At 38.4% G+C, this 26,853-nt stretch overlaps 2 protein-coding genes across 15 annotated transcripts in view; one reads left to right on the top strand and one right to left on the bottom strand.

The window, feature by feature from the left end:
* The first annotated feature begins 4,176 nt into the window (after positions 1 to 4,176).
* LOC125277149 overlaps positions 4,177 to 26,853 on the top strand; it is a 36,160-nt gene continuing 13,483 nt past the window's right edge. For 2 of the 9 annotated variants that reach the window (XM_048205490.1, XM_048205481.1), the window contains exons 1-3: positions 23,971 to 24,228; positions 26,348 to 26,430; positions 26,559 to 26,630. In XM_048205490.1, the coding sequence (XP_048061447.1) occupies positions 26,401 to 26,430; positions 26,559 to 26,630 (102 nt within the window). In that variant the 5' untranslated portion in view covers positions 23,971 to 24,228; positions 26,348 to 26,400. Of the gene's footprint in view, positions 4,196 to 5,147; positions 5,181 to 23,906; positions 24,229 to 26,347; positions 26,431 to 26,558; positions 26,631 to 26,853 lie in introns of those variants that run through there. The other 7 variants (XM_048205454.1, XM_048205445.1, XM_048205439.1 and 4 more) reach the window with 7 other exon arrangements.
* LOC125277121 lies at positions 10,265 to 16,929 on the bottom strand. Of its 6 annotated transcripts, none has more exons than XM_048205394.1 (17): positions 16,556 to 16,929; positions 16,228 to 16,299; positions 15,910 to 16,122; positions 15,720 to 15,797; positions 15,519 to 15,635; positions 15,189 to 15,366; positions 14,659 to 14,818; positions 14,434 to 14,567; positions 14,230 to 14,349; positions 13,905 to 14,115; positions 13,540 to 13,799; positions 13,271 to 13,331; positions 11,336 to 11,386; positions 11,219 to 11,263; positions 11,073 to 11,137; positions 10,647 to 10,788; positions 10,265 to 10,564 (listed from the first exon to the last, which is right to left on the bottom strand). In XM_048205394.1, exons 10-17 carry the CDS (start codon positions 14,106 to 14,108, stop codon positions 10,277 to 10,279), a joined length of 1,116 nt encoding a protein of 371 aa, XP_048061351.1. In that variant the 5' UTR covers positions 14,109 to 14,115; positions 14,230 to 14,349; positions 14,434 to 14,567; positions 14,659 to 14,818; positions 15,189 to 15,366; positions 15,519 to 15,635; positions 15,720 to 15,797; positions 15,910 to 16,122; positions 16,228 to 16,299; positions 16,556 to 16,929; the 3' UTR covers positions 10,265 to 10,276. The 6 variants fall into 6 exon arrangements, with proteins under 6 accessions (XP_048061351.1, XP_048061342.1, XP_048061371.1 ...); XM_048205385.1 differs by lacking the exon at positions 16,556 to 16,929 and adding an exon at positions 16,505 to 16,551; XM_048205414.1 differs by lacking the exon at positions 16,556 to 16,929 and having other exon boundaries at positions 13,905 to 13,986; positions 14,068 to 14,115; positions 16,228 to 16,468.

The following is a 26,853-nucleotide window of genomic DNA, read 5'->3' as shown; positions in this document are numbered from 1 at the left end:
TTTTTAATATTCAAATAAAGGATGAAGATGTCGACTTTGCTAGGCTGGACAAAAATTTTGGCCACAACTTAAAATACAGCAACATATTGTTATCTATTAGTAACAATTTACTTATTAAAAGAGGAACAACATTGAATTGTTCTTGTGTTGTAATATACAATTAAAGCTGCAAGCAGAATTTATCGGGGTTCAAGCATTTAATGCCTTTAAACACATACTTGAGAAAAGATATTACGTTTTATTAAGCATGTAAATCATAGAGGAACAGCAATGATATAAAACAAACAGAGAAAGAAAAGGATTCAGGAGTCTAAGGACGTGACTCCCGTGAAAATAAGTCGGCCACACCCACAGTTACATGCATTTTCAGTCAAAACAGGCAATTTACCATTGAAAGTATATGATTTTTAAAGCTTTTTAACAGTTATAGCGCCACCTATGGTCCGATCTCCATAAAAGTTGGCATGCTTCTTTAGAGTCATATGTTGCATGTGCTCACTTAATTTCGTGAAGTTCTGAGTTTTCGTTTAGGATTTATAGGCTTTTGAGTATATTTTGCCACACTCATTTTCGAAATGACCCAGTTATAGCGACTCAAAGGGTAAAGTTCAACTTGTGTGCAGCCTACATTACAAACAATCCTGGCTGAAGTGTAGCCTTAATGCAATTGGCCAAATCGGTGTTGTTTTGAGCAAATTAATTGCATTCCTGCTGAAAAACAAGTGTTCTTTCAGCAATCGTGTGGGACTGAGCACCGTGGCAGGAATTGTTGAAGAGGTTGCCAGGGCAATATGGGACGCCTTGGTTCAGGAGGTCATGCCAGTCCCCACCACTGAGGACTGGCAAAGCATCGCCACTAACTTCCTCCATCGGTGGAACTTCCCCAACTTTTTTTTACCTGGGTCCCGTACACATTTTCAACATGATATGGTAGAATAGATTTGTAATAATATAAAACACATAATCAGATATGTTGACAATATTTTATTGCCAATATATTAACTTCAAAATAATAATAAAAAAAAAAAAAAAAAAAAAAAAACCCTTGAATAAACACTGTTGGAACAAATACTTTGATACAGTACTTAAATCAATATATCAAAACAGTTTTGAACACAGTTGGAACAAATAATTTCACACAAAACAGTTTTGAACACTGTTGGAACAAATACTTTCAGGGAGAAAGCACAAGGTGCAGCTGACAAGACTGCGAGGGAAATGAGCTTACAAACACCCCTCACTTGTCAGCTGCACCCCGTTACTCTCTCCCCAGTGTCCATATTGTGTATTTGAAACTTTTAAGTCCTGCCTGGTCCTCACTAACAGTGACCTGAAGTGCTCCAGGAGGCTTTTAATAAAAAAATGGTAAAAAATTAATCTCTGTGGAGCTATGTGCTCTCTTCCTTCTGAGAGTGCCCTGCCTCTCCCTGAAGCCTGACTGGCTCGGGGTTAACTGCTGTGTGTGCAAAATATGAAACATACATCTCTTGTTGCCATCGGATGTCACAAATTGGATACAACACCTATTGTTCTTAAAATCCAATATGTCAAATATTTTGCAGATACATATAGTGGTAACCATATAAACACTATATCACTGTTGTTTCATAAGCACCACCTAATGTCAGAGCAATCTGTTTTGTGCAGGTGTCTTATGTAGCATAATTTCACAAAGTTAAAGACCATGCTGTTTTTGCTGTTAATGTTGAAATTATACAATAATTTAAATTAAAAACAACTTCTCATGCTCATGTTCATAACATCTTTGTTGGGAATGTGATAAAAACGCAGTTTGCACACTTATATCAAAGAGCTACACGTATTTTTGAACATATAAACAACAAATAAATTTGCAACCAATATCAGAATTGGCCAATTTGCTTCTAAAAAAATTGGAATTGGCCAAGAAAAAAATCAAAATATTAAAAAATATTAAATAAAGCATTATTTTAAAAATCTAATAGTTTTGCTGTAAAAAAGAGGCAGTTTTAAAGCGCAGTGTACTAGTTTTTTTGCAAATTAATTTGTTGTTTATGGTTAATATTAATGCAACTATCAGCACACTAAGGTTTTTTTTTTTTTTTATCAATTCAGCCCACACATGATTATTTTTTTCCAATCTGGACTTTAACCTAAAATGATTTTGACACCCACGGTCTAGAGTTTATGAGCAGTTTCGTGCTTTTGATTGCTGTAGTTCCACCAATAGAGTCTGGGAACGTGACGTCAGCGACGCATTGCATTCTGGGACTTTAGGTCACCGTCAGTACAGTAGAGACTGGGAAATAGTGGAGGAAGATGTTAAAATTTATATTATACAGTTAAAAACATATTAGAATGGTGAACGCTGGCTGTGTTATGAACTATCTGCATATACTGACCAGCGTGGAAAACGGATGTGAAATGAAGCGCCATTTTGTCCCATTTTCGGGACATTGTAAAACGCTTAATGTGGCGTAATGTAAGTAAACATCATACTAATAGCCCAGAATTTGAACGCAACGCGTTTAATTTCACGTTAAACGCTTTCCTCCCATAGAAACTATGTACAGCAAAACAGATTAGCCCAGAATATGAACAAAATGCGTCTTATTACACGTTAAGTCACTGTCCATTAAGCGTTTTCTTTATGGGAGGAAAATGCGTATGTTAAATGTGTTGCGTTCATATTCTGGGCTTATCTGCTTTTCTGTACATGGTCAACACCAAACTAATAAAGCATACTAAGTTTAGTTGGTTAATAACACTGTTTTAGTAAATTAAGCCACGTTATGCATTTTCACATTATGCGTTAGAATGTCCCTCATTTTCTGCCTTCCAGCTTAGAAACGACACAATGGTGAAAGTGAAACTCAATGAAAATAAACTTGAACAAAATGTGGCTTTGTCATTTGTATTACAGATTAATAACTTCTGATCCACTTGAATATGTAAGTGCTCACGCAATTAATAATGTACGAAAACACGTTTAGAACTGTCATTTGTGATATAGTTCGTTGCGATCACTCTCCGTGTTCATAAAGCAACACCTCTGATTCATTGTTCAGCTTGTCTCGGTGAGAAATTATGTATTTATTCTATTTAGGTCCAGTAAAACTTACTTGGTGTAGCGACTCCACAATATAATTCATTTCAGAGCTGCATTTCATGCTCTTATGTTATCCCTTAATGCTTTAACATGAAGAAATCAGGGCTATATGATGATATGCTGGCTGAGATCAATCTATATTGTGTTTATTATTTTATCTGGCAGATATATAGGTGTCATTAAGTTATTAAAAACTGCAATAGAGAAGTCACTTTGGTCCTGTTTGTGGTCCGATAGGAGGCGGCAGTGTGAATTCTATGCGTGTCGTGTCCTGGCCACACGACTGGGCGATCGAATAAACCCAAGAGATTCAAACATTAGTCCATTTATTCTAAGCAAGTGCAAGCAGCTCTCAAAAAAATTAACGTAAATACAGTCGTTTTCTCATCTGGTGATTTGTATTTGTTGTCATTGTACGCTCCTGAGCATGACCTAAAACATGGCGGCGACTACCCAGAATGCAATGCGCAGTGACGTAGTTTGCATCGACGTCACTTTCCCGCCGAAAGAGCGCTCCCACAGCTGGACTGAGTGGCAAAAGAACCTGCTGCGTGACTGGAGTTAAAGGCAGGGTAGGTAAGAAATTTTGTTCCAAATTTGTTTAAACTTTCTATATATATACATGCATAATTAAAATGTAAGAACTCTGATAAAAAGAGTATAAAAATCGAGTGACTCTAGACCGTTTAATCTGTATTAAACACAGCTCATTATTTCCATCCGGGACGAAACATAGGATTGGCTTAGGCGGCTGTCACTCTCTCGCAACCATGGCAACCACCCTTTTGCCACACATGACCTGCCCACTTGCGCGCGCACGTTTGATTTGGGGAATCCAAGAGGCACGGATCCTAGGAATACCAAAACAATGGCAGAGAAACAGCAAGCTAAATTCACAGTATCGGCCTATGCAGTTAGTGAAGGCAAACCAGGCAAAAAAAGGAAGACAGTAACAGTACAAGAAAAGGCAATGAACAAAAAGTCTTTGGATAAACAAAGAAATAAAACGCGAGTTAATATCGGCGTGGCTTTCCAGCGATGGCGAGAACTGAGGGAACTCAAGGGGCTGAAAAGTGACTCCTTGATGGCTTTATTTCTGCTGGACAGGTAAATCTTTCTTTTTGTATTTTGATCATACATATTTTTTTGTTTATTTTTTCATGAAGCATGTGTCATTAGCACACGTAGCTGCGTAATATAGCTAACATAACATTACTTAGCGAGCCGTAGTAGAGACGATAAATAATGATAGCTATAGTGTTGAATTGTGCATAATTTACCCTCTGTCTAAGTCTTTTACCATGTTCACCTGCAAGTTTACCTGCACGTTTTTTTCGCCTTTGTTTTGTTTTTATATTCTCTACCTATGTTTACTGATGTCTTTATCTTGTATCTGTGTGTGTCGTACACACTTTGTTGTATGTGTGTGTTATTATTTTGTGTCTGCAATGCAGTTGTGAGTTGATATTTGAGTGTATGTTACTCTGTTGATCTGTAGAACAACGTATATGTTATGAATCTTACACGAAATTCATCTTCATCACAGTGTAAATGATGGTAATGGAAAAACGTGTATCATGCAACCTGTTTTTAGCTTTGCCTTATAGATAACTAGCTCGTTAGCGAATCAAAAAATATATATTTTAAACTTTACCAATATCAATATGCTAGCTTGATAGTGAGTACTAAAATACATCTTGTTTGTTTATCTTCATAAGTTTAAAGTTATTTTATTACATGTGATTCTGACATGATGTCACTACATGCACTGTGCTCCTTCCTCTCCGCTCGTCTCAGGTAAATAATGCGTCTTCCAGCTCAGTGGTCGGAGTCACACGTTCATGCGTTTTGGGGGCGTGGCTTTGGAAGGAGCCCAGAAGGGAGGGGGTGGAGTGAATGGAAATAATGAGCTGTCTTTAAAACAGTCGTGAGAGGTCTACAGACACTCGATTTTTATACTTTCTTTTTCAGAGTACTTACATTTTAATTATGTATTGATATATAAATAAAGTTTAAACAAATTTTGAAAAAAAGTTTTTTATACATTTTTTTGCCTACCCTGCCTTTAATAGAGGAAACTGCGAAAACGCAGGTAAAACAATTGTTTATTTAAATGATTACACTAAAGGTTGGACTGGAAAGTGTTCCTTACAACTTGTCAAATAAACCTAATCCATGGATATTGACATGTAGCCAGGAATCGTGTTTCCTGGCATTTATATGTGCCTGATTTGATGCCGGGGATATCCACAAGTTTCCTACGCCCCATGAGGCCTTGCGTCAAACGTGGGAGCGTCTTCCGGTTCGAAGTAAACAAGCTGGACGTGACACTCATTCATTCAACATTTGACAGTCATTCAAGATTTAACGATCCAAACTTGCCAACGTTTGTTTTTTACTTAAAGATTTAAGATTCCAGCATAAATATTTGAACAATGTTTTACAATAAAAAATGTTACATTAAGAGTAATGTATTAATTTATGTCAGGAGTGCAGATCAATCATGCTAAATCTAACAGACCTATTCAGTTGCGCCTGCTTCCAGTTTATTTACGATCACGAGAATGCACAAAACAACTCCACTAAGGCTTTTAAATCCAAAGGCTTACACATTTAGAAATATATTGATAACATACCCTATGTTTACGTCACTTTTCTGAGCATTTCTATTTATTTTCCTCTAAATTATGCGATGATTGCAATCCGAGGATGTTTGCGCGATCTCTTGTCTATCTATCCTGATCCTTTCAGCCAGAGCAACAGAGGGAGCTCATGAGAAGGCAACAGGAGTTATGAGTTATACGAGTTAACCGGAGTGTGTGAATCTGTGAAAGATATGCATTTGTCAGGAATCAACAGGCACAGGGAAGAGACAGATAAAACATTAAACTAAATAAATACACGATTATAATCATATAAGAATTGTCTTCGTCCCTCAAGCAGTCTCTGATATTTTCCATAAACGTGTGTATTTATCGCAATGGTTAACATCAGTAGCCTTTAGCATCGCATACAGTGGAAACGCGACTGGCTCTGGCACGCACGATACGATATTATTAACTAATAAATGTACTAAACTGAAATGTTGTCCCTGAGCGCCGTAACGACATCTCTCATAAAGATTTGCAACTTTGCAAAGTAAACAATGATCCAAAAAACACTTAGCCTCTTTGCTAATTAGCACACTAAATACCATTGGTATGCTACTTCCGCCGCCTCACCGGAAGTTGTACCCACGTTCTCTTTTACAGTAGCGGCCCGCGGAAACAGGTGGATACATAAAGCAAATCTGCCCGTGAATATTTTATATAACTACAACATAGGTAGGTTTAAATCCACGCAATCACTTATATCAATGTTATATCGTCATATTGCCCAGCCCTAATACATAGTTTTATAGTATAGTTTTTGTCAGTGTTGTTTATTTAAAAACACACAATTATGCAGAATATAAGATGGAAAATATTTAATTGATGAGTTGTCAACATAATATATAACAATACAAAATATACGGTATGATTTTACCTCAAAATCCAACAATTTGACACAAAATGATAACTGCAAATCCATGTTTCTCTGCTGGAGTCCAGCTGTTTCTGTGAATTGCCATGATCCATTAGCTTTTTTTCTGTTGCTTTCAGCAGTCTTTAAATATATACCTCAGGTTTTATGTCGAAACTATTTGTACAGTCAGTCGCAAAGCTCTTTCCCGTTTTGGATGTTTTTGTGTGTTTTTCGCGGCATTCACGCTGAAAACCAATGCTGCCGCTCAGTCTTTGTGCCACTCAGTGGGCGTGACCGCAGTCGTAACGGTCGACGGTGACGTCATGTGCATACCCTCTAGCCGGTTGTTAAGTCTGACGTCACGCGGCAGCGCTTCCGGGTCCTAACGCTCTATCCCATACCACAAGAAAACAACAAATGATGCTAATATACATACATGATGTGGTGTAATACTACAAAAAATATATAATTATAACCTTTATCTCCATACCAAAATTCCAGATGGCCAGACAATGATTCATCTTTTATAAATTAAAATATTAATATCTGTGACGCTGTGAGCATGGAGACTGTTGTGTACACTGTAAGTATTTAAAATGTTTAACTTTTTTTAAATGATTGATGTTTAATATGAATAAATAGCACTCAGAAACGGTCGTCGATGGCATTCTCAAGTGAAACGAGTAGAGGGTTGGACCCGGAAACGGCGTTCCTTACGTCACGACTTAACAAGCGGATAGAGTGCCTCAGGAATGACGCATTTTTGTAGGCAAAACCCGGAAGCGAGTTAGCATTTTAGGACTTCCGGTTCCAACGCTGTAAAGTCTATGGGTTTTTTGAATGGGTTTTTGCTAAATCGCCTGAAATAAGGTCTGTGGTTAACAAAGCCTCTAAATACTTTTGATCTATGACATAAAACACACCAGTTATAACCCACTTATGATTTTTTAAACTTTTACTTTGTCTTAAAATCGGCGGTTGCTAACAAATTGCTAAAAGAGACTACTTCCTTTGGTGGGGACTTTAGACGTCATTATTAAAAACGGGACATTTGGATAGCATTTCTCATGAAAAAGTGGATAAGTATTCATACACAGCGCATATCATAATCAGCGAGCATGTTTATAAATAAAGTTGTTTTCTAAATAAAGTTTGAGGAAGCTTGGTGGTGACGACGTTGATCCGCGACCATGGTGTGCTGTAGTCCATTTATAGCCTACTGTTAGCCTTTTATATCTGACGACTTTATTCAAGCTTCAAAATGTATAAATGTTGTGTTAACTTGTAAAGATTATCTTGATAGACAAATCTTGTAAGTGTCATAACCCTTTGTTAAACACAGAGCTTATTTTCTGCGATTTTCCAAAAGTCTATGGGAAAAATGAATAGGCTTTCAGTCGAGGGAACCCATGCGCCGCTAACTTCCGGGTTGGCCTACAAAAACATGTCATCCCTGGGGCACTCTATGGACCCTGTCACTACTCGATCCGTACCGGAAACACGATTTGTTCTGCGCATGTGCAAAATGCATCTACTTCCTGTCTGAAGTATGTTGAAACAATTTACGGCAGTTATTTGACACTACCCACACTACCCGATCCGTACCGGAAATAGTTCTTTACTAGTGATTCTTTTGAAATGAATACACTTTTTTTTTGGTAAAATATATTAATGCTAATGCATGGCATAAATTAAATTGATTAAATAAAATAGAAAAAATGAAATACAATTAAACAAAATAGTTTACATTTGCTTGATCCAATTTGTGAAATACAGATACACGTATATATACGTGTGTTTGTTTATATTTAATATTCATTTTCTAAAGATATGTTCTACTTATTTCAGCATACTTTAACAAATGTCTGCATTTAAAAAAAAAAACAGGATAAAATTGACTTATTCATTCAATTTATTCATAAATGAACTCATTCCTTCCATCTTGTGATTCTTTTGACATGAATACACTTTTTTTTTTTTTGGTAAAATATATCAATGCTAATGCATGGCATGAATTAAATTGATTAAATAAAATAGAAAAAATGAAATACAATTAAACAAAATAGTTTACATTTGCTTGATCCAAGTTGTGGAATACAGATACACATGTATATATAAGTGTGTGTTTGTTTATATTTAATGTAAATTTTTTAAAGATATGTTCTACTTTTTTCAGCATACTTTAACAAATGTCTGCATTTTAAAAATTTACTTATTCATTCAATTTATTCATAAATGAACTCATTCCTTCCATCTTTCATTCATTCCCCCCCCCCCCCAAGTTATTCATTCACTCACTCCCTTGATCTCTCCCTCCCTCACAAAAGTAAACCCACTCCCTTCTCTTGCCTCACTTCACTCTCGTCCGTCTCTCTCTCTCTTCCTCCCTCCCTCCCTCCCTCCCCGTCTCCTTCCTTCCCTCTCCTTCCTTCATTCACGTCTCCTTCCTTCCCATCTCCCTCCCTCCCATCTCCTTCCTTCCCATCTCCCTCCCTCCCATCTCCTTCCTTCCCATCTCCCTCCCTTCCTTCCCATCTCCCTCCCTTCCTTCCCATCTCCCTCCCTTCCTTCCCATCTCCCTCTCTTCCTTCCCATCTCCCTCCCTTCCTGTCTCCTTCCTGTCTCCTTCCCGTCTCCTTCCCTCCCCTCCCTCCCTTCCCTCCTCCTCCCTCCCTTCCCTCCTCCTCCCCTCCTCCTCCCCTCCCTCCCTCCCTCCCTCCCTCCCCATCTCCTTCCCTCCTCCTCCCTCCTCCTCCCCTCCCTCCCTCCCCATCTCCTTCCCTCCTCCTCCCCTCCTCCTCCCCTCCCTCCCTCCCTCCCCATCTCCTTCCCTCCCTCCCCCCCTCCTTCCCTCCCTCCCCCCCTCCTTCCCTCCCTCCCCCCCATCTCCTTCCCTCCCCATCTCCTTCCCTCCCTTCCCGTCTCCTCCCTCCCTCCCTCCCCTTCCTCCCTTCCCGTCTCCTCCCCTCCCTCCCTCCCCGTCTCCTTCCCTCCCTCCCTTCCTTCCCGTCTCCTTCCCTCCCTCCCTTCCTTCCCGTCTCCTTCCCTTCCTTCCCGTCTCCTTCCCTCTCGTCTCCTCCCCTCCCCTCCCTCCCGTCTCCTCTCCTCCCCTCCCCTCCCTCCCTTCCCGTCTCCTTCCCTCCCTTCCTTCCCGTCTCCTCCCCTCCCTTCCTTCCCGTCTCCTTCCCTCCCTTCCCTCCCTTCCCTCCCTTCCCTCCCTTCCTTCCCTCCCTTCCCTCCCTTCCTTCCCTCCCTTCCTTCCCTCCCTTCCTTCCCTCTCCTCCCTTCCCTCCCTCCCTTCCCTCTCCTCCCTTCCCTCCCTCTCCTCCCTTCCTTCCTCCCTCCCTTCCCTCTCCTCCCTCCCTTCCCTCTCCTCCTTCCTTCCCTCCCTCCCTCCCATCTCCCTCCCTCCCATCTCCTTCCTTCCCATTTCCTTCCTTCCCATCTCCCTCCCTTCCTTCCCATTTCCTTCCTTCCCATCTCCCTCCCTTCCTTCCCCCTCCCTTCCTTCCCGTCTCCTTCCTTCCCATCTCCCTCCCTCCTTCCCATCTCCGTCCCTCCCTCCATCTCCCTTCCCTCCCTCCCTCCCTCCCTCCCTCCCTCCCTCCCTCCCTCCCAACTCCCTTCCTTCACGTCTCCTTCCTTCCTTCATTCATTCACGTCTCCCTCCCTCCCTCCCTCCCTCTACTGGAATTGCTCAATGGGGAACATGGCATTAACACTTAGGCCTTCTTTATCAGCACAGTGAGACAAAAATGTTTCCATGTCCTCTTGCAACTGAAATATAAACAAAAAGTCATCCTTTGCTTCAGAGGATGCACCCTCTTGGACCTTCCTGAGGGCATTTTGTTGGTCATCATGGTTCATCCTCAGAAAAGCAGGCTCTGTCACCTCCCCACAAAACACGTCACTGTGATTTTGCACCCAGTACAATGCTGTATATAGGTCTCTGACAATTTTTGGTTGTTGCACCTGGATAAGACAATAATGGCACATAAACTAATTGAACTATTTTTCCAGCATGGAAAAAAAAAAAATAATAATAATAATTTACCATATCAGTGTCCTCTTTAACCACAGCTGTTCTGCTGGGCAACAGTTTGGTGGTGGATTTAGACACCCTATAGACAGGTTCAAGGGTTCCCTGAAGGAGCTGGGATGCCTCTTCTGTCCAGAATGCAAATCTCTGTCCATGTCTTTGGAAAACATGAAAATGTATATGCACTCTTTTTGTATAACACCTTTCTAGTATCACTTTGCTAACAGTGACTAAATTAGGGCTGGTCCGAATACCATTTTTTGAGCTTTGAAGCATTTGGTAGCAATCAACACAGAATATTCAAATCTATGGAGGGAGGAAGCTAAACATATTCTTCGCTAATAATCGAATATTCAGGTCCAGTCCTAGATTAAATACATTGATATTTTTTGACATTGAATATTAAAGATATTGAAATTTTATCTGTAGAGTCTGTCATACCCTTCTAGGCAAAACCTCTCCATCAGCTGAAGGCACCACCACTGACGAATCATTGGCACCTCCTCCTAAAAACACACACAAATAAAAATAAAAAATTGACACATACCAGTATTTTGATGGTATACGTGTGTAAAAATCCAGCTTACCTCAGTGAATGTTAATGGGCACAAGGTACAGGCACTGAGAGCATACTATGAAATACAAAAACATAGTAAGACTTTGATTTGATAATCTAACATCTTTGACAAATTAAACATTCTTACCATCAGCATGTAGACAGCACAGGAAATCCATGAACGCTGTTGAGGAAAACACTGGAAAAAGGAGAAGTGCATCCACATTTAATTTAAAAACAACTGCTAGCTTGTTTAAACATGTACAGTGGGGATCGAAAGTTTGGGAACCCCTTTCAGAATCTGTGAAAATTTTTAACAAAATAAGAGATCATATAAAATGCATGTTATTTTTTTGTTTAGTACTGTCCTGAGTAAGATATTTTACATAAAAGATGTTTACATATAGTCCACAAGACAAAACAATAGCTGAATTTATTAAAATAACCCCGTTCAAAAGTTTGGGAACCCTTGAATCTTAATACTGTGTGTGGTTACCTGATGATCTATGACTGTTTTTATGTCTTGTGATGGTTGTTCATGAGTCCCTTGTTTGTTCTGAGCAGTTAAACTGAGCTCTGTTCTTCAGAAAAATCCTCCAGGTCCTGCAGATTCATCAGTTTTCCAGCATCTTCTGCGTATTTGAACCCTTTCCAGCAGTGACTGTAAAGGGTTCAACACGAAACACGATGCATTAAGAGCTGAGGGGTGAAAACTTTTGAATTCAAATATCAAGGTAAATTGTATTTAATTTTTCTTCTGGGAAACATGCAACTATCTTCTGTTGCTTCCGATGGGCAATACTAAATGAAAAAAAATTATATTTCAACAAAATAAGAAAAATGTGGACATCTTCATCCTGTTCAAAAGTTTTCACCCCCCAGATCTTAATGCATCGTGTTTCCTTTTGGAGCATCAGTGAATGTTTGAACCTTTTTTAATAGTTGTGTTTGAGTCCCTCAGTTGTCCTCAGTATGAAAACACAGATCTCAAAATCACACAGTCACTGCTGGAAAGGGTTCAAATATGCAAAAAAATGCTTGAAAACTGAAGAATCTGCAGGAGCTGGAGGATTTCTCTGAAGAACAGAGCTCAGTTTAACTGCTCAGGACAAACAAGAGACTCATGATCAACCATCACAAAACAAACAAACAGTCATAGATCATCAGGTAACCACACACAGTATTAAGATGCAAGGGTTCCCAAACTTTTGAATGGGGTTATTTTAATAAATTCAGCTATTTTTGTCTTGTGAACTAAATTTAAACATCTTTTATGTAAAATATCTTACTCAGGACAGTACTAAACAAAAAATAACATGCATTTTGTATGATCTCTCTTGTTTTGTTAAAAAAATTTCACATTTTCACAGATTCTGAAAGGGGATCCCAAACTTTCGATCCCCACTGTATACATACATACTTAAATGGTTAGTTCACCCAAAAATCTGTCATTAATACTCTCTCATGCCGTTCCACACCCATAAGACTTTCGTTTATCTTTAGAACACAGCATCCGTAAGAGGTTTGTGGACTTCAATGGCCTCCAAACGGTTGAAGGTCAAAATGACAATTTCAGTGCAGCTTCAAAGGGCTTTAAACGATACCAGATGAGGAATAAGAGTCTTATCTAGTGAAACGATCTGTCATCTGTCACTATTCTACTTACAGAAAAACTAAACTGGCGCTGCGTTCGTTCCGTAAGTAGAATAGGGAAGGCGTAGGACATACAGTGTAAGCGTTTTGAAGAACATATACAATTGTATTTTTTTCAAAAATGACCAATCGTTTCACTAGATAAGACCCTTATTCCTCGTCTGGTATCATTTAAATCCCTATGAAGCTGCACTGAAACTGTAATTTTGACCTTCAACTGTTTGGTGCCCATTGAAGTCCACTATATGGAGAATAATCCTGGAATGTTTTCATCAAAAACCTTAATTTCTTTTCGACTGAAGAAAGAAAGACATGAACATCTTGGATGAAACACTTACACTGTATGTTTGTATGTTTGGAACGACATGACGGTAAGTAATTAATTACAGAATTTGGGTAAACTAATCATTTAAAATCATTTAAAACATACCCCAAGGTCTCTTCCTGTTTTTTCCGTCCAGGATCCCGGGGCAATGAAGGCTGCAATGTGTCTGGCATTCCAAAGAAAACACAAAATACATCATGTGTAATTAAATGATCAGTTCTGCAGCCTGATAACGAGGCCCTTAAATGAGCATTAAGCCTGAGAACGAGGCCCTTATATAACCTTGAAGCCTGAGAACGTGGCTCCTTTTTGAAATCATAACCAAATAACATGCCTGGAACAAGGCCAGTAAATTATATATCTTTAGTCTCAACCTAAATATGGTTCTGTAAGCCTCATCTCCAAAACCATCAGGGTGGAGAGAATCAAGAAAAAGTATTTCCCTCTTAGCCACCAACATAACCTGCAATGGGTACTTTGTTAATATCTCTCCAACCCTACCTGTTAAATTTGAAAATATTACAGCTAGAAAGATTATAAAAAGAAACTCAACACAGAGCAGATAGTGGTCAGGTTCACCCTGCTGCCTGCTCCAAGCTGGAAATAGTACAACATCCTTGGACCTCACGTTTTCCTAACAGTATTTGGACAAAATAATATGCATGCATATACTTCTGTGCCTGTTTCAAATAGAGTTCTTTTTCAGTTGATGAGTATATGATAGCAAATGAGAACTTACAGGCAAACAATGCACTGGGTCCACAATTTTGTCTTTCCAGGTGGGAACAACATAGAGGTCCACAATGTGAACATTTTTTTCCCTTAGGGAAAGAACATAAGTTATTAAACACGCATGCATCAAAATAAATACTTTTAAAAGAAGATATAATAGTATAAAGTACATGTCTTCGTGCAGCTTCTTCCACAATCTTGAGGCAAGCATTTCCAATCTGAAATTAATTGCAGAACGATTACATCCCTGTGAACACTGCCATGTGGAACATTATGCATTATCTGGGAATTTGTTTTTTTTGTGCAGTAAATAAGACACTAAACATACGCACATTAGATTCCATGCACTGGTTTAAACCCAGGCTCCAGAAGTCTTCTCGTGTGAGGCAAATTTTGCCTTCCTTCACGATGAGTTCTTGTGATAGCTTATTTTTGTCCAACACATACTTCAACTAAAAATAAAGAAAGTTTGACATGAACAAGTAATGGTTATCATTTAAATATGCAAAGTGTCACTAAATAGACAGAATGCTTACCAGTTCATCTTGAATAGGGCCCAAGTCCTTCTCCCACTTTGCACCGGAACAAGCATATGGATGCTCAATCTGCCTTTTAAATGTTGCAGTGGTGTAACCGTGGTCCTGGAGAAACTTCCTCTCAGTTGGTCCATCTAATGATAATTACATACAAATATCCTGTATTTCTAAAATGTAACACTTTTTTGTAAATTGTTTCAATCAGAGTTTATCAAACACTCTTACTTTTTAATCGGTAGTATGTCCTCAATCTTGACACATTGACCCTCTGGCAACTTGACCCTTTAACAATAGTAGCCACCCCTTTGGAAGAAATGCTGGCCACATTATATGGTCCTTGGTGCCGACTTTTAAATGTGTCTGTTCGTCGTTTCTTGGGGTCCCCCTGAGATCAGATTTTTTTTTTAAACCAACATATCAATGGAGTCTCAGTCAGGCTAAGGCAGAATAAGGAACACGTTTTACAATCACTAATTACTAATTACAAATTAATTAATTACAATCACTGGGCCTCCATCATCAATTCTTTTCTTGGTGATGCTATCTACTGAAGCAAAGAATGCTAAAGTGATAATGACACTCTCAGCATGCACACACACAGTCCCAGAAACATTACATTTTCCACATCTCTAAAATATATATATATCAGTGTAACAGTGACATAAGAGTTTAGAGTTACATTTAAAGCAGAATCACAGCAAAGAACATGCATAGATCTAGGTCTAATTCCAATAGTTATACACAACTTAATTTACCTTTATATCAAATACAAACAGTTTCATTGAGAAGTTTCATCTTATTGACTCTGGTGTCAATGTCATCTTCTGGGTCAGCAACTTCAAAATCATCTCCCATGGGACAGGCATTCATGACCTCAGGCAGACGTGGGTGACGATGGAAGAGGAGGAAGTAGGGACTGTATCTAGTGGAGTACTAATCACATAGGAAGATTCCCATTAAATATTAAATTTGTATTATCACGAAAACCTCCACCCTCGACATTACATAAATACATTAATTCAGTTATACCATTGACAACTAACCATAAATATTACAGATATAATAAGTAAGCGTGTTAAGACAACCTGCTTTGCAGTGTTGATTCCATGTACCACAGAAGGAAGGTGGAGGTCCCAACCATTGTGATTGTCATTCACATACTTCCTGAGAGTACGCTTGATATTCTGATTGGTTCTTTCATCCTGTACATATCAATGCATTTATAAAGTTGATAAATAACCATAAGACAACAAGAGATCTTACCGGACAGATATCCAAAGAGTTACCTGTCCGTTGGTCTGGGGAGGTTAAGCACTGGAGACAGCATGTTTGATTTTCAGCATGCTGAAAATGCTGTTGTTTAGCTGCAGGGAGATCATCAGTTAAATTTGCACGAGTGGAGTAATTGTAGATAACAATATATGTTGAGACGAGTAGATGGGGAAAAAACATAATTAAACCTTTACAAAACTTCACCTTGTTAACAAACTCCTTCCCTTGGTCTGTAATGATTTGCGGTTATTATTGCATTATTGCAGACACCTCAGTTGCCGTCTTAGATTGCATGGGTTCTGCAATCACCCACTTGGTGTACAGGTCTGTCATGGTAAGGACATACTTGTTGTTGCGTGCTGTTTCTGGCAGTGGTCCAATCAAATCCAAACCAAGCACCTCCCAAGCTTCGTTTACCTGCATGGCACAAAATTTACATCAGCCAAATGCTAGTAAAACTGTACACAAGCTTGAGACTAGCTGGTTAGTCTCATTAGTATGCTAAAACATTGTAAGCAGTACCTTAATGGAATGCAAGACTGGCACAACAGTCTTTATTGGGTCATTTAACTGGCAGCGGTGACAAGATCTGACCTAAAAAAGCAACAAAACATTTTTTGAACAAAATGTCTATAAAAACAGCCAGTTGACAAGTTGGTGATGACAATAAATATAACTTCTAAATCAAGGATGTATCTAACAATCAGAGGTGGTAAAAAAAAGAGACATTCTAAAGTATAGATGTATAACAAAAACTGGCAAAAGTAAAAGAAAAAGTAACATCTCTACTGTACAGTACCCAGTCTTTCACATCCTGGATAATTGTAGACCAATAGTAGCCAGCAATTACCCTGTTTTGAGTGCCTCTGACACCACTGTGATTGCCAGTCCCAGGGTTATTGTGGCATTCTGTAAGAACAGACCTCTTCTCTTCCTCTGACAGGACAACTAGCCGCATGTATTGCCTACTGGGGCCGATGTAGAAGAGTCTGTCGTCTGTTTTAAGAAGAAAAAAGAAAATGTCAGAAAAAGTTATGTCTTTCTTCATTTGAACACAAAAGAAGATATTTTGAAGAATGTTGGTAATCAAATAGTTGACGGTAACCACTGACTTTTTTTTTTTTCTACTATGGAATTCGATGACTACTGTCAGCTGTTTGATAACCAACTATTCTACATTGATTACCAACTATTCATCAAAATATATTGTTTTGTGTTCAACAGAAGAAAAAAAACACATACAGGTTTGAGACAACATGAGGGGGAGTAAATGATGACAGGAGTTTCATTTTTGGGTGAACTATCCCTTTAACAAAGCTTAGTATTTTATACAAAATTTGTGAATTAAGCACATGACCCAGGTTGTTCCAGACAGGCAGTTCTATTTTTCATTATAAAATCTCTTGGTACTCATACCCCCGGCTTCACAGATAAGGCTTAAGCTAGTCCCAGACTCAAATGCATATTTGAGCTGTTTTAACTGAAAGTAACTTGCGCTAACTTATCCTAAAATATATGACTGCCATTGTTTTGTCTTAAATTGCACACCAGCAATTTTTATTTATTTATTGATTGATTGATTGATTGATTGCATGTTTATAAAAGCTACTTAAATGCCATAATTGAGTTTTGGCCTTATCCTGGCTTAATCCAAGCCGTGTCTATGAAATTAGGCCATACTTACCTTTGATAGTAAAATTAGGCTTGTTTGAGATGCGCCTAGCCTCGCCTGAAGTTCAGCCGAGAGTAGGCGGCTGCAGTTAGGGGAGGAGTGAAATAAGTGCAGGCAAGACGAACAGTTCTCTGTTCTCGTAGTGGATCAGAACCTACGAGATCAAAGGCGGATATCGCGGGATTCACACTCGTGCGCTGTGTTGCTGATAAACTGGATGTAATTTAAGTTGTTTTGCTTTTATATGAAAATAAACATAATGAACAATACACCCAAAGTAGGCCTTGTTATTTATTTCCATTCGAAAGATGTGTGTATCAATCATTTTTACTTTAATTATAGACATGTTTTTATATATATTTTTTTATAAATGACAACGTTCGCATAACCCATAGAGAGATCACTGTGTCAGAGAGTTTGGGAATATTCACACATTATTTTTACACATAAAAATATGATATTAGAGTTTTAAAATCAAACATTTTAAATCAGATCAATACATCACGGTTGTTTAAACCAATAAGCTTTAAGCTGTGTCGTCAGCAAGTCGTTTCCCATCGTGCTTTTGGTCAGCGCAGTCGGTGGAGAGCAACTGCGCTCGACTGCAGAATCCGACACGTCCGCCTCGCACTCGCGAGAGGTTTTTGACACACGTCTGCATGACATCAGAGCAAGGCGGCCCACCCTCGGACACATTTCTAACCGGCATGCATCTCGCGGTGATCACCGGTGATCGGTTCTGCGCAGAATTTGCTCATCTCAAACAAGCCTATTTGTAGACGCCCGTTTCACCTTCCGACGCTCTGTGAGATTGTCAGGAATTTCTCCTAACGCAAAAGAATCCATATTGCTATCATACGTCACTCTCCAGCACGTCTCTATCGATCATATGTGATCATACACACACGGTACAAATCGTGACAGTGACGTCGTTGTCGTAAAAACGTTAGCGGTGACATGAAGTGGCAGTAAATTCGCGCATGCGCAGAACAAATCGTGTTTCCGGTATGGATCGAGTAGTGACAAGAGTACCTCAGAGATTACATGTTTTTGTAGGCCAACCCGGAAGTTAGCGGCACATGGGTTCCCTCGATAAAAAGCCTATGCAAGAGTTATGACACTTACACGTTTTGTCTATCAAGATAATCTTTACAAGTTGACACAACATTTATACATTTTGAAGCCTAAATAAAGTGGTCAGATATAAAAAGCTAACAGTAGGCTATAAACGGACTACAGCACACCATGGTCGCGGATCAACGTCACCACCACCAAGCTTCCTCAGACTTTATTAAGAAAACAACTTTATTTATAAACATGCCCGCTGATTATGATCTGCGCTGTGTGAGATTGAACCGGAAATCCTAAAATACTAACACTGAGCTACTCTCTCCCTGCGTTCCATTCGGAAGGGCTCATCCCTATGCCCTAATCCCTTCAAAGGGTTACCCTCCGGAGTGAGAGCTTCGAAGGGATGAAGGGTGTAGGGGTCAAAAAAACTCTTTTTTTGGAACGCACTTCTGCGTCATCTTAACGACACAATCAAGGAGGAGCAGATTGTGCAAGCTGCGCCCTTAACGTTAGTTTATTTATTTATTTTAGGTTTATCGCATGTAGGCTATATTGTATATATGTATTTTAAACATTTGAATGGACTGATAAAGGGAGCTGTAAAGTTTTTTTGTTGAAGTACAATGTCGTTTTGACCATAATAATGTACCAAATCTAACTCGTATAAATATTACAGTAGTACATAAAAATATTATACATACCTTTATAGTTAAAATCGAGCTCCAAGCCTCCTGTACCCATTCTGTGACGTCAAACTTGCCTGTGCAAAGGATCATGGGGGCCCGAAGTGTCCATCAGTTGTTCCCTTCGAAATCCTTCATTCCGAAGGGCCCTTTGAAGTGGCCAGTTTTGAGCACTTCGGTTTGGAACGACCCTTCAATATGGCGGCCATGATTATTTTCACTCCGAAGTGCCCTTTGGAGGGCGATATATCCCGTTTGGAACGCACCGTATATCTGGAGCTGTCGGCCAACTCAATATCCTGTGGGGTCACGTGTCACGACTCAACAGCCAATGAAATATACACTGATGTCTATGGAAGCAGCAATAACAGTCCATTCAAATATAATTTGCTGATGTTTATTCATATCAGATACACATTGTGTAAGAAACTATAAAGCTCACTCACTCTATTGTTCTCCCAGTTCACCGGCCACATGTATTTCGGGACAAATGGATGAATTCACGTTATATATTAAGATCAAAGTCATCATATGAGGTTTTTAAATGACAAAACACTCACTTGCACATGTTTGAGAATCGGAATATCACATAGTTGATGACATGGTGAGAAAAGCAATACATCTGTCATTCAGTGTGTCCGGCTGGCCATGGTGTGCATCACCATGGAAACAATAAAAGGAAACGTTCTAAGATAACAGTGGCCTTAATTCTGGGAAGTTAGCCAGAATGTCTTAAACTTATGTGTGAAAGGGATATTTTAATTAGATTTAATTCAAAATTGAATCTAATTTCTTCCGAACATCCATTTTCAAATAAAGTCATGGGTGGCAGTTGTTGTCAGCTCGTGTAGTGTGTAACCTCCTGTTGCACACATCAGGCCTGGATCTTGGCAGCTAGAGTAGGGTGGGCTGGCAGATATAAATTTTGTGCTAATAGATACAATGCTGGTCAGAATTTACCCACTTGGTAAATATGATCAAAGATGACTGAAAATAATATTGTGATAATATAAAATTAGTGCCAAGTGACACATTTTTGTTTTGATTTTGATGTTTGTTTTTAGATTGCGTTTCTGTTGGAAGATCCAACCACTGCCCATTATAAGATTTCTAGCAGAAGCGGTCAGGTTTTGATTTTTTATCTGTTGGTATTGAATCCATGATACCATGTATCTGAACAAGATTTCCAGTACCTCTGACAGAAAATTAGGCCCATTAAAGATACAGCAGCCATCTTAAGTGTTTGCTGCCAAAAGGCTCTTTTTTTTTTTTTTTTCATCTGACCATAGAACCCATCCCGTTTGAAGTTCTAGTAGTGTCAGTTACTTTTCAAATGTTCTTGGTCATTGAGCACAATATGAAGTGATTATTTTCTCTTTAATACAGACGATGCTGAGTAATTAGTCATAACAAAAAAAGAAAAAAAGATGATAACATGATTTTTTTCCCCAGTGAGTCCGCTATTTTAGCAATTATAATGTTACCTAGCTTATTTATGATAGCTTGTTGGATACTAGTCACCCACACCAACAACAATTAATATTGTGATAAGAATATGTAAACTGTAATAAGGCTAATAGATTTACTGTTGTGTATTGGGTTTTGCTCAATGTGTATTCATCATATTTTGGTGACTTGGTTGTGAACAACTTCAAAAATATTCCAAAAAATTTGGTTTTGAAGAAGAATATTTTGGTCATTTTAGTCAGTTTTTTCATTGAACCAAAGAGAAACAATGAGCATAACGGCACAGTCTCCATGCTACACTAATAATAGTAATAAGGTTTTCTTCTGTGTAACATTACATATATCCTTTATAAGTACAGTTTTGACTGTATTATTTGTGTCCCCTTCAAAAATTGCTCTTGAGAATTTTATGTTTATTGTCCCCCTCTACTGTCAGATGAAATTTACGCCCCTGTGTGTAACTGGTCCAAAGATAAACAGTGCATTCTTCAGTGTTGCCTCATACATTCAGTTTTACAGCAAGCCAAAGAGGGCAAGGTTTCAAATGAACAATCCAAATGCATTTTAAACACTTGCATTATATTTTTGCTCTGTCCATACAATAAATGCATGTTCTTGAATTAATTTTAACTGCTCATTATATGACATTTTAGTATGTGCCGGCAGCCAAATGAGAATTACAAGTAATTTAGGCTACGGCACCCCGCAAATTTTTCTGCCCATTTTTGCTAGTGTGATGGCAGCCTCTGCTTTTCCGCCACACACTGAAGCACGTGAGTGTAACGCGCCTTGCCATACTTTCAGCTAAGAAAAGAAAAATTAGCCTACTGCAATTTTCTTATTTATCTATTTATTTTTTATTGTTTTTGATTAGCCCACTTTCAAATAAAATTTTCCTGATAATTTACTCACCCCCATGTCATCCAAGATGTTCATGTCTTTCTTTTTTCAGTCGAAAAGAAATGAAGGTTTTTGATGAAAACATTCCAGGATTATTCTCCTTATAGTGGACTTCAATGGCCTCCAGATGGTTGAAGGTCAAAATTACAGTTTCAGAGCAGCTTCAAAGGCCTTTAAACGATACCAGACGAGGAATAAGGGTCTTATCTAGAGAAACCATCGCTCATTTTCTTAAAAAAAAATGTAAATGTTACATAAACAAATGTTCGCCTTCTAAGTGCTTCTGCCTAAAACCGCACTTTCGTATTCTTCAAAAAAAAAAATCGACAACAGCATAATAGCATTCTGTGAATTATCCAACCGACAAATACATTTATACATCAGAATAAAGCCATAAAAGTTCTTACTCTTGACATACAAAACAGATTACTTGCACTGCTCCACCTCAGTTATTTCAAAAGAATTCTCATACAATCATTGTAGGCAGTCTGAAGCTTACATAAACTCACTTTTTTAAAAGTAATAAAGGAGCAAAAAACTTCTGAACTCTTGCATTGTGTAGGCACTGATAACATATAAACAAAGTCCCTTTAAGACAAGTCATTTCTCTTGGTGGCTATCTTTTAAACGCAAAGTGCATCTCCTATCTCTTTGAATGGGGAAACATCAAATTCTCCAAAGCTGTTTGCCAAGCTTTTGATTAAATTTCATATTTGAAATCACCAATGAAATCTGACAACAACTGTTTCATAAATTTTGTTTCTAAAAATTTTGTTTCTTGAATCATGACAAAAAACAGTATTTTCTGGCTGGATCAAGCTAATGCGCATGCGCAGACCTAAATGCGCGCCTCTTGAGTCTCATTTCGGAGGCGCACGTCTGACTGTTTCTATAGGAACCGGAGCTTCCAACGGCCGCTGCAGTGTTATTCTATAGTATTTGATGTATAGCGATGTCAGGGTATGTGAGAGGTGGTAGTGCTTCTGGGTCTTTCGTCCATTCTGCAGCTGGCAGGTCGGGATAGTGTATCCTTCTAGATGGTGACGTCTTCCCAAAATGCAACGTGAGTGAAAACGCTGTGATGTCACCTTCTCATTCTCTATGGTGAATGAGAGAATACATTAAATATATTTTTTGTGTTTCCATTTGCTCAAATAGCAAAAGAAAAACTCCACAATAGTGTTTTCACAACTTTCAAAAAGAGGAAAAAAATAAAGAGTGATTGAAAATGGCAGTCAGAAGAGAGAAAGATGTAATTTTTACTGTCACTCCCATTGCCGCTGTATTAGAAACACCCTCACAGCAGCATGAACTAGTTTTTTTTGTGTATTTTGATGCAAAGGGGATATAATACTAGTGTTATAAATGTACATACATAAAAAAAAAAAAAAAAAAAAATATATATATATATATATATATATATATATATATATATATATATATATATATATATAAACTTTGCAGGAAACGTGTCATGACGCGTTCTAACGGTCATCAATACAGAGGTGTAAAGAGTACCTGAAAACCATACTTGAGTAAAAGTACAGATACCTTACATCAATAATGACTCCACTACAAGTTACAAGTAAACAATTCCAACACGACTTGAGTAAAAGTCTTAGAGTATCTGATTTTAACAGTACTTAAGTATTTTACCCATGCTGAATGTAGGCTCAGAGATGCACTAGTCCTGAGAGCCTGCCGGTGAAAATAAGAAACAATTGATTTATAAGATGAGAAATCATGTTTATTTTCTAAAATCGAAATAAAAATGCTAGTTTGAGCCTCATTTCCTCATCTAATAAATCAAACACCTGTGATTCAGCAACTATTTGCTAATGCACTCACATTCACTTAAAGTAGCCTTGCTGACAAGTTTTGGCTGAGTAAAAGCAAAACACACAAGATATGTAGTACCTTCAATGCCCTTAGATGGTGATATCGCTTTTATAGCAGAAACAACTGCTGCAGAAAAAGTGAGGTGCCATGAGAAATGTAATGTGTAACTGCATTACTCATCACAAATGTAGTGGACTAAAAAGTACATTTACTTGTTCAAAAATGTAGTCAAGTAGAGAGTTTTGATTCTCAGTAGGCTACATTGTGGCGGAATAATAATAATATAGGCTATTAAACATCCTAACAATTACACTACGTGTTTGAATCCCTAATTATACTGCAATTTGTAATTGTCACCAAGTACAACATGTTCCTGGATCATCATCTTTGTTGATCCTGAAACAACATTCCAATCAACCAATCAGATTTGACAAGTTTAGAGTTTATGTCAAGATTTGTCTTATAGTCAGGGTTAGGTGTATCAGTGTTATTCACTTCATATTTCCCTCTGATTTCAGGGAAAAGTTATGCGAACTAAATTTCGGACAGGGATGTTTATTCAACATGACTTAGTTATTTGGAAATATCACGCTGACCTACAGGAAACGATGCCACGAAAAGGGGGTGGGGACTTTCTCCATTTGTCAATGAGCAAGTGCGCCTAAAGTTGCATTTGGTTTTAAAAAGCGCTACACTTAGCACGGTAAAACCCACGCTACAAAAGAACGTCGTTTACTATATATAAACACTGTCAAATTTCACTTAGTCACTTTCTCCGGCTTCCTGTCTGGTGTCTTAGGGGGATTTTAAACTCCAGGCAACACAAGGGGGCTCGTTGCTTGAAGCAGGAAAGTGAAAGTATGTTGCAGAACAAGACAAGGCGGCTGAAAGGTAAGGCGTGTATTTGAGAGAGTGCTATTAGATGCTTGGTTTTCGGACTAAATTGGTGGCTTTGTTATTATGAAATATTAGAAAGAATTAAATGTATGTATTTACGTAAATATTAATACAACATATAAAGCTACTCTTTGGGTAGTATATATCATGCTACTTTTCCAGAATAGCTTTCTACTGGTCCTGTTTTGGCGTATATTTGATATGTGAAGCAGAAGGTATTGGTAATTTACTTTGAGTGAATTGGCATCTGAGGTTTTCTTGCCACTGACACAAGGCGGTAAAGACTGCAACACACCTGGTGACGACCGATTGCGAGGGGCGTATATGTACGTTTCTGGCAGCGCAGCCGCTGGATTTTTGTGTGACACGAGGTTTTTATGCTCTTTTAGGCAGTAGTAGGCATTTCCCCAACTATGATGAGAGCATCTCTGTAATTCCTACATAGTACCGACGGTTCAGATACATTATTTCAAACAAATTTGTAGCCTATGTCTGATATTTCATGTTTAAATAATATTGCATATAGCCTACCTTCAGAAAATGTATCCATTGCAGCCAATCTTAACATTCAGTTCTCTGAATGAAAAATCAGCTGTCAAGTTTCTGTTTCTTCACTGTCCTGTGTGTAGCCTAGCTAATGAATGAGATCGATCGATTCATGTCGCACCAAGTCTCTAGCGCCGTCTTAACGACGTGAGAGGGGTTTTGGGTGGGTGCAGCAATTCCCATCCAATATTCTAGTTCACTCTCTTGAACAGGTTACAGTATAAAATGCGAAAAAAAGACTTTCGCAGCTTCCGTTCCATTCCGACTTTAAAACGTCTTTCGTAAACAGCTACATGTCTCTAAGTGTAGGCTACGTATACACTATAGTGCATTTGTATTATGCCTAATTACACTACAGTTCTTAATATTTTTTCCCTCGCATGTGACTGTTTCTGTGACAGCTCCAGCTCCTCGTTTATATTGTGCACTCAACTCATGCATTATATAGGCCTAAGGCTTAGTGAACAAATAAACAATTGAGTATGCAATTATGAACACCATTTTTTTTTTCAATATTACATTTTCATCCCTTTTTCAACCATCATAAATGTAAATGCCAGGTGCCACTGAAAATGCTTCATAGACCAGCGGCGACTGCCACTTTCCATCAAAATGTAAGGTGCCATAACACTAACCCCTGGTTTCACAGACAAGGCTTAAGCTAGTCCTAGACTAAAATACATGTTTGAACTGTTTTAACTGAAAGCAACTTACACTGATATATCTTAAAATATGTCAGCAACATTGTTTTGTCTCAAGATGCAGTTTTTTTTTTCTAGGGTAGCCTACATTTATAAAAGCAAATTAAATGTACTAATTGAAATAAGGCCTAAACCTGGCTTAGTCTAAGCCCTGTCTGTGAAACCGGGCATAGGCCGTAATGTTAAAACCCCTGCGATGGATCAATATGACACTAATCTGTGCTCTAGTGAAAGGGCCCAGTGCTTAATTGCACTTTAAATGATATCTGAGTCCTTCTGGTTACTTTACAAGTATTGATTTTGGTGTTTAATTTGGCTTAACTCCAGTTTAATTAAAATGTCTCAATAATTAAAACACCTAAATCAACTCATCTTTTTCGGATGTTAAATAGGGAGTCATCTAAAACAAAGATTGGAGTTGAGAAACACTGATTTTGTGTTACATAATTAACCACATGCATACATTTGTCCTTACAGATGTTAATGCTTAAAGTTTGCAGATCTTTATTGGTTGGCATCTTAAGAGGATTTTTAATTGGGTATAAACTCCTTCTAGTAATATTAGTTTTTGATAATACCCTTGACTTTTACATTTATCACTTTTGTTATACATGCTCTGTGTGTCCTGTAAGTGAAAATCTATTAAAGTTACTCTAGAGGCCGCTAGATGTTTTGTTTTTCTCTGTGCTACACATTTACTGAGGTGGATCCATCAAGTGGGATAAAAGACTGAGTGCATTTGTCTAGACGAATCAATAAACTGAGTCCATTACAGAATGAGCTAATTCTTTCTTTGCCCATGTTTGGTGCTGTAATTTTTTAAAACTGACTCTCTTCTGTGTTCTCCATATTATGCATCCATCAAGGCGAAGTATTGTGTCATATGGAGCTGAACTCTGATGGTTAACAAGACACCGTAATGATTGGGAAAGTGTGGATTTTCATCACTGTGAGTTTTAATCACTAAGTTTTTGCTAAAATGTTAGTGGAGTTCTTGCATTACAAGAAGAGCTGGCCTAGTCACAATGTTTCCAAACTTCTTGAGATGGAACTTGATTGCTTCTCATTCCCTTACAGGCATTTTCATTCATCACATATGTTCATTATGCCCAGCCTGCATGTATGCCGAATGACCTAAAGACGCATCTGGTGAGTCTATCCTTCATAGTTTTTTATATTTTCTGCCCAAATCACTTGCAACCAAATCTTGAGATGTTCATCCAAGTGCCTTTCATCTCACACATTTCTGAATTTGTAACTTGGGAAAGTAGCCTGCAATAATTTGCAGATTTACATTGATTTGCCATCCCAGCAAACATTTAGACGTCCCTCCGACACATCCTGTCATGGTTGATAAATTGTTCCAAAATGA

Source organism: Megalobrama amblycephala, linkage group LG1, assembly GCF_018812025.1.
Source record: "Megalobrama amblycephala isolate DHTTF-2021 linkage group LG1, ASM1881202v1, whole genome shotgun sequence".
Lineage (NCBI taxonomy): Eukaryota > Metazoa > Chordata > Actinopteri > Cypriniformes > Xenocyprididae > Megalobrama > Megalobrama amblycephala.
This window is presented reverse-complemented; position numbering and strand designations above follow the sequence as displayed.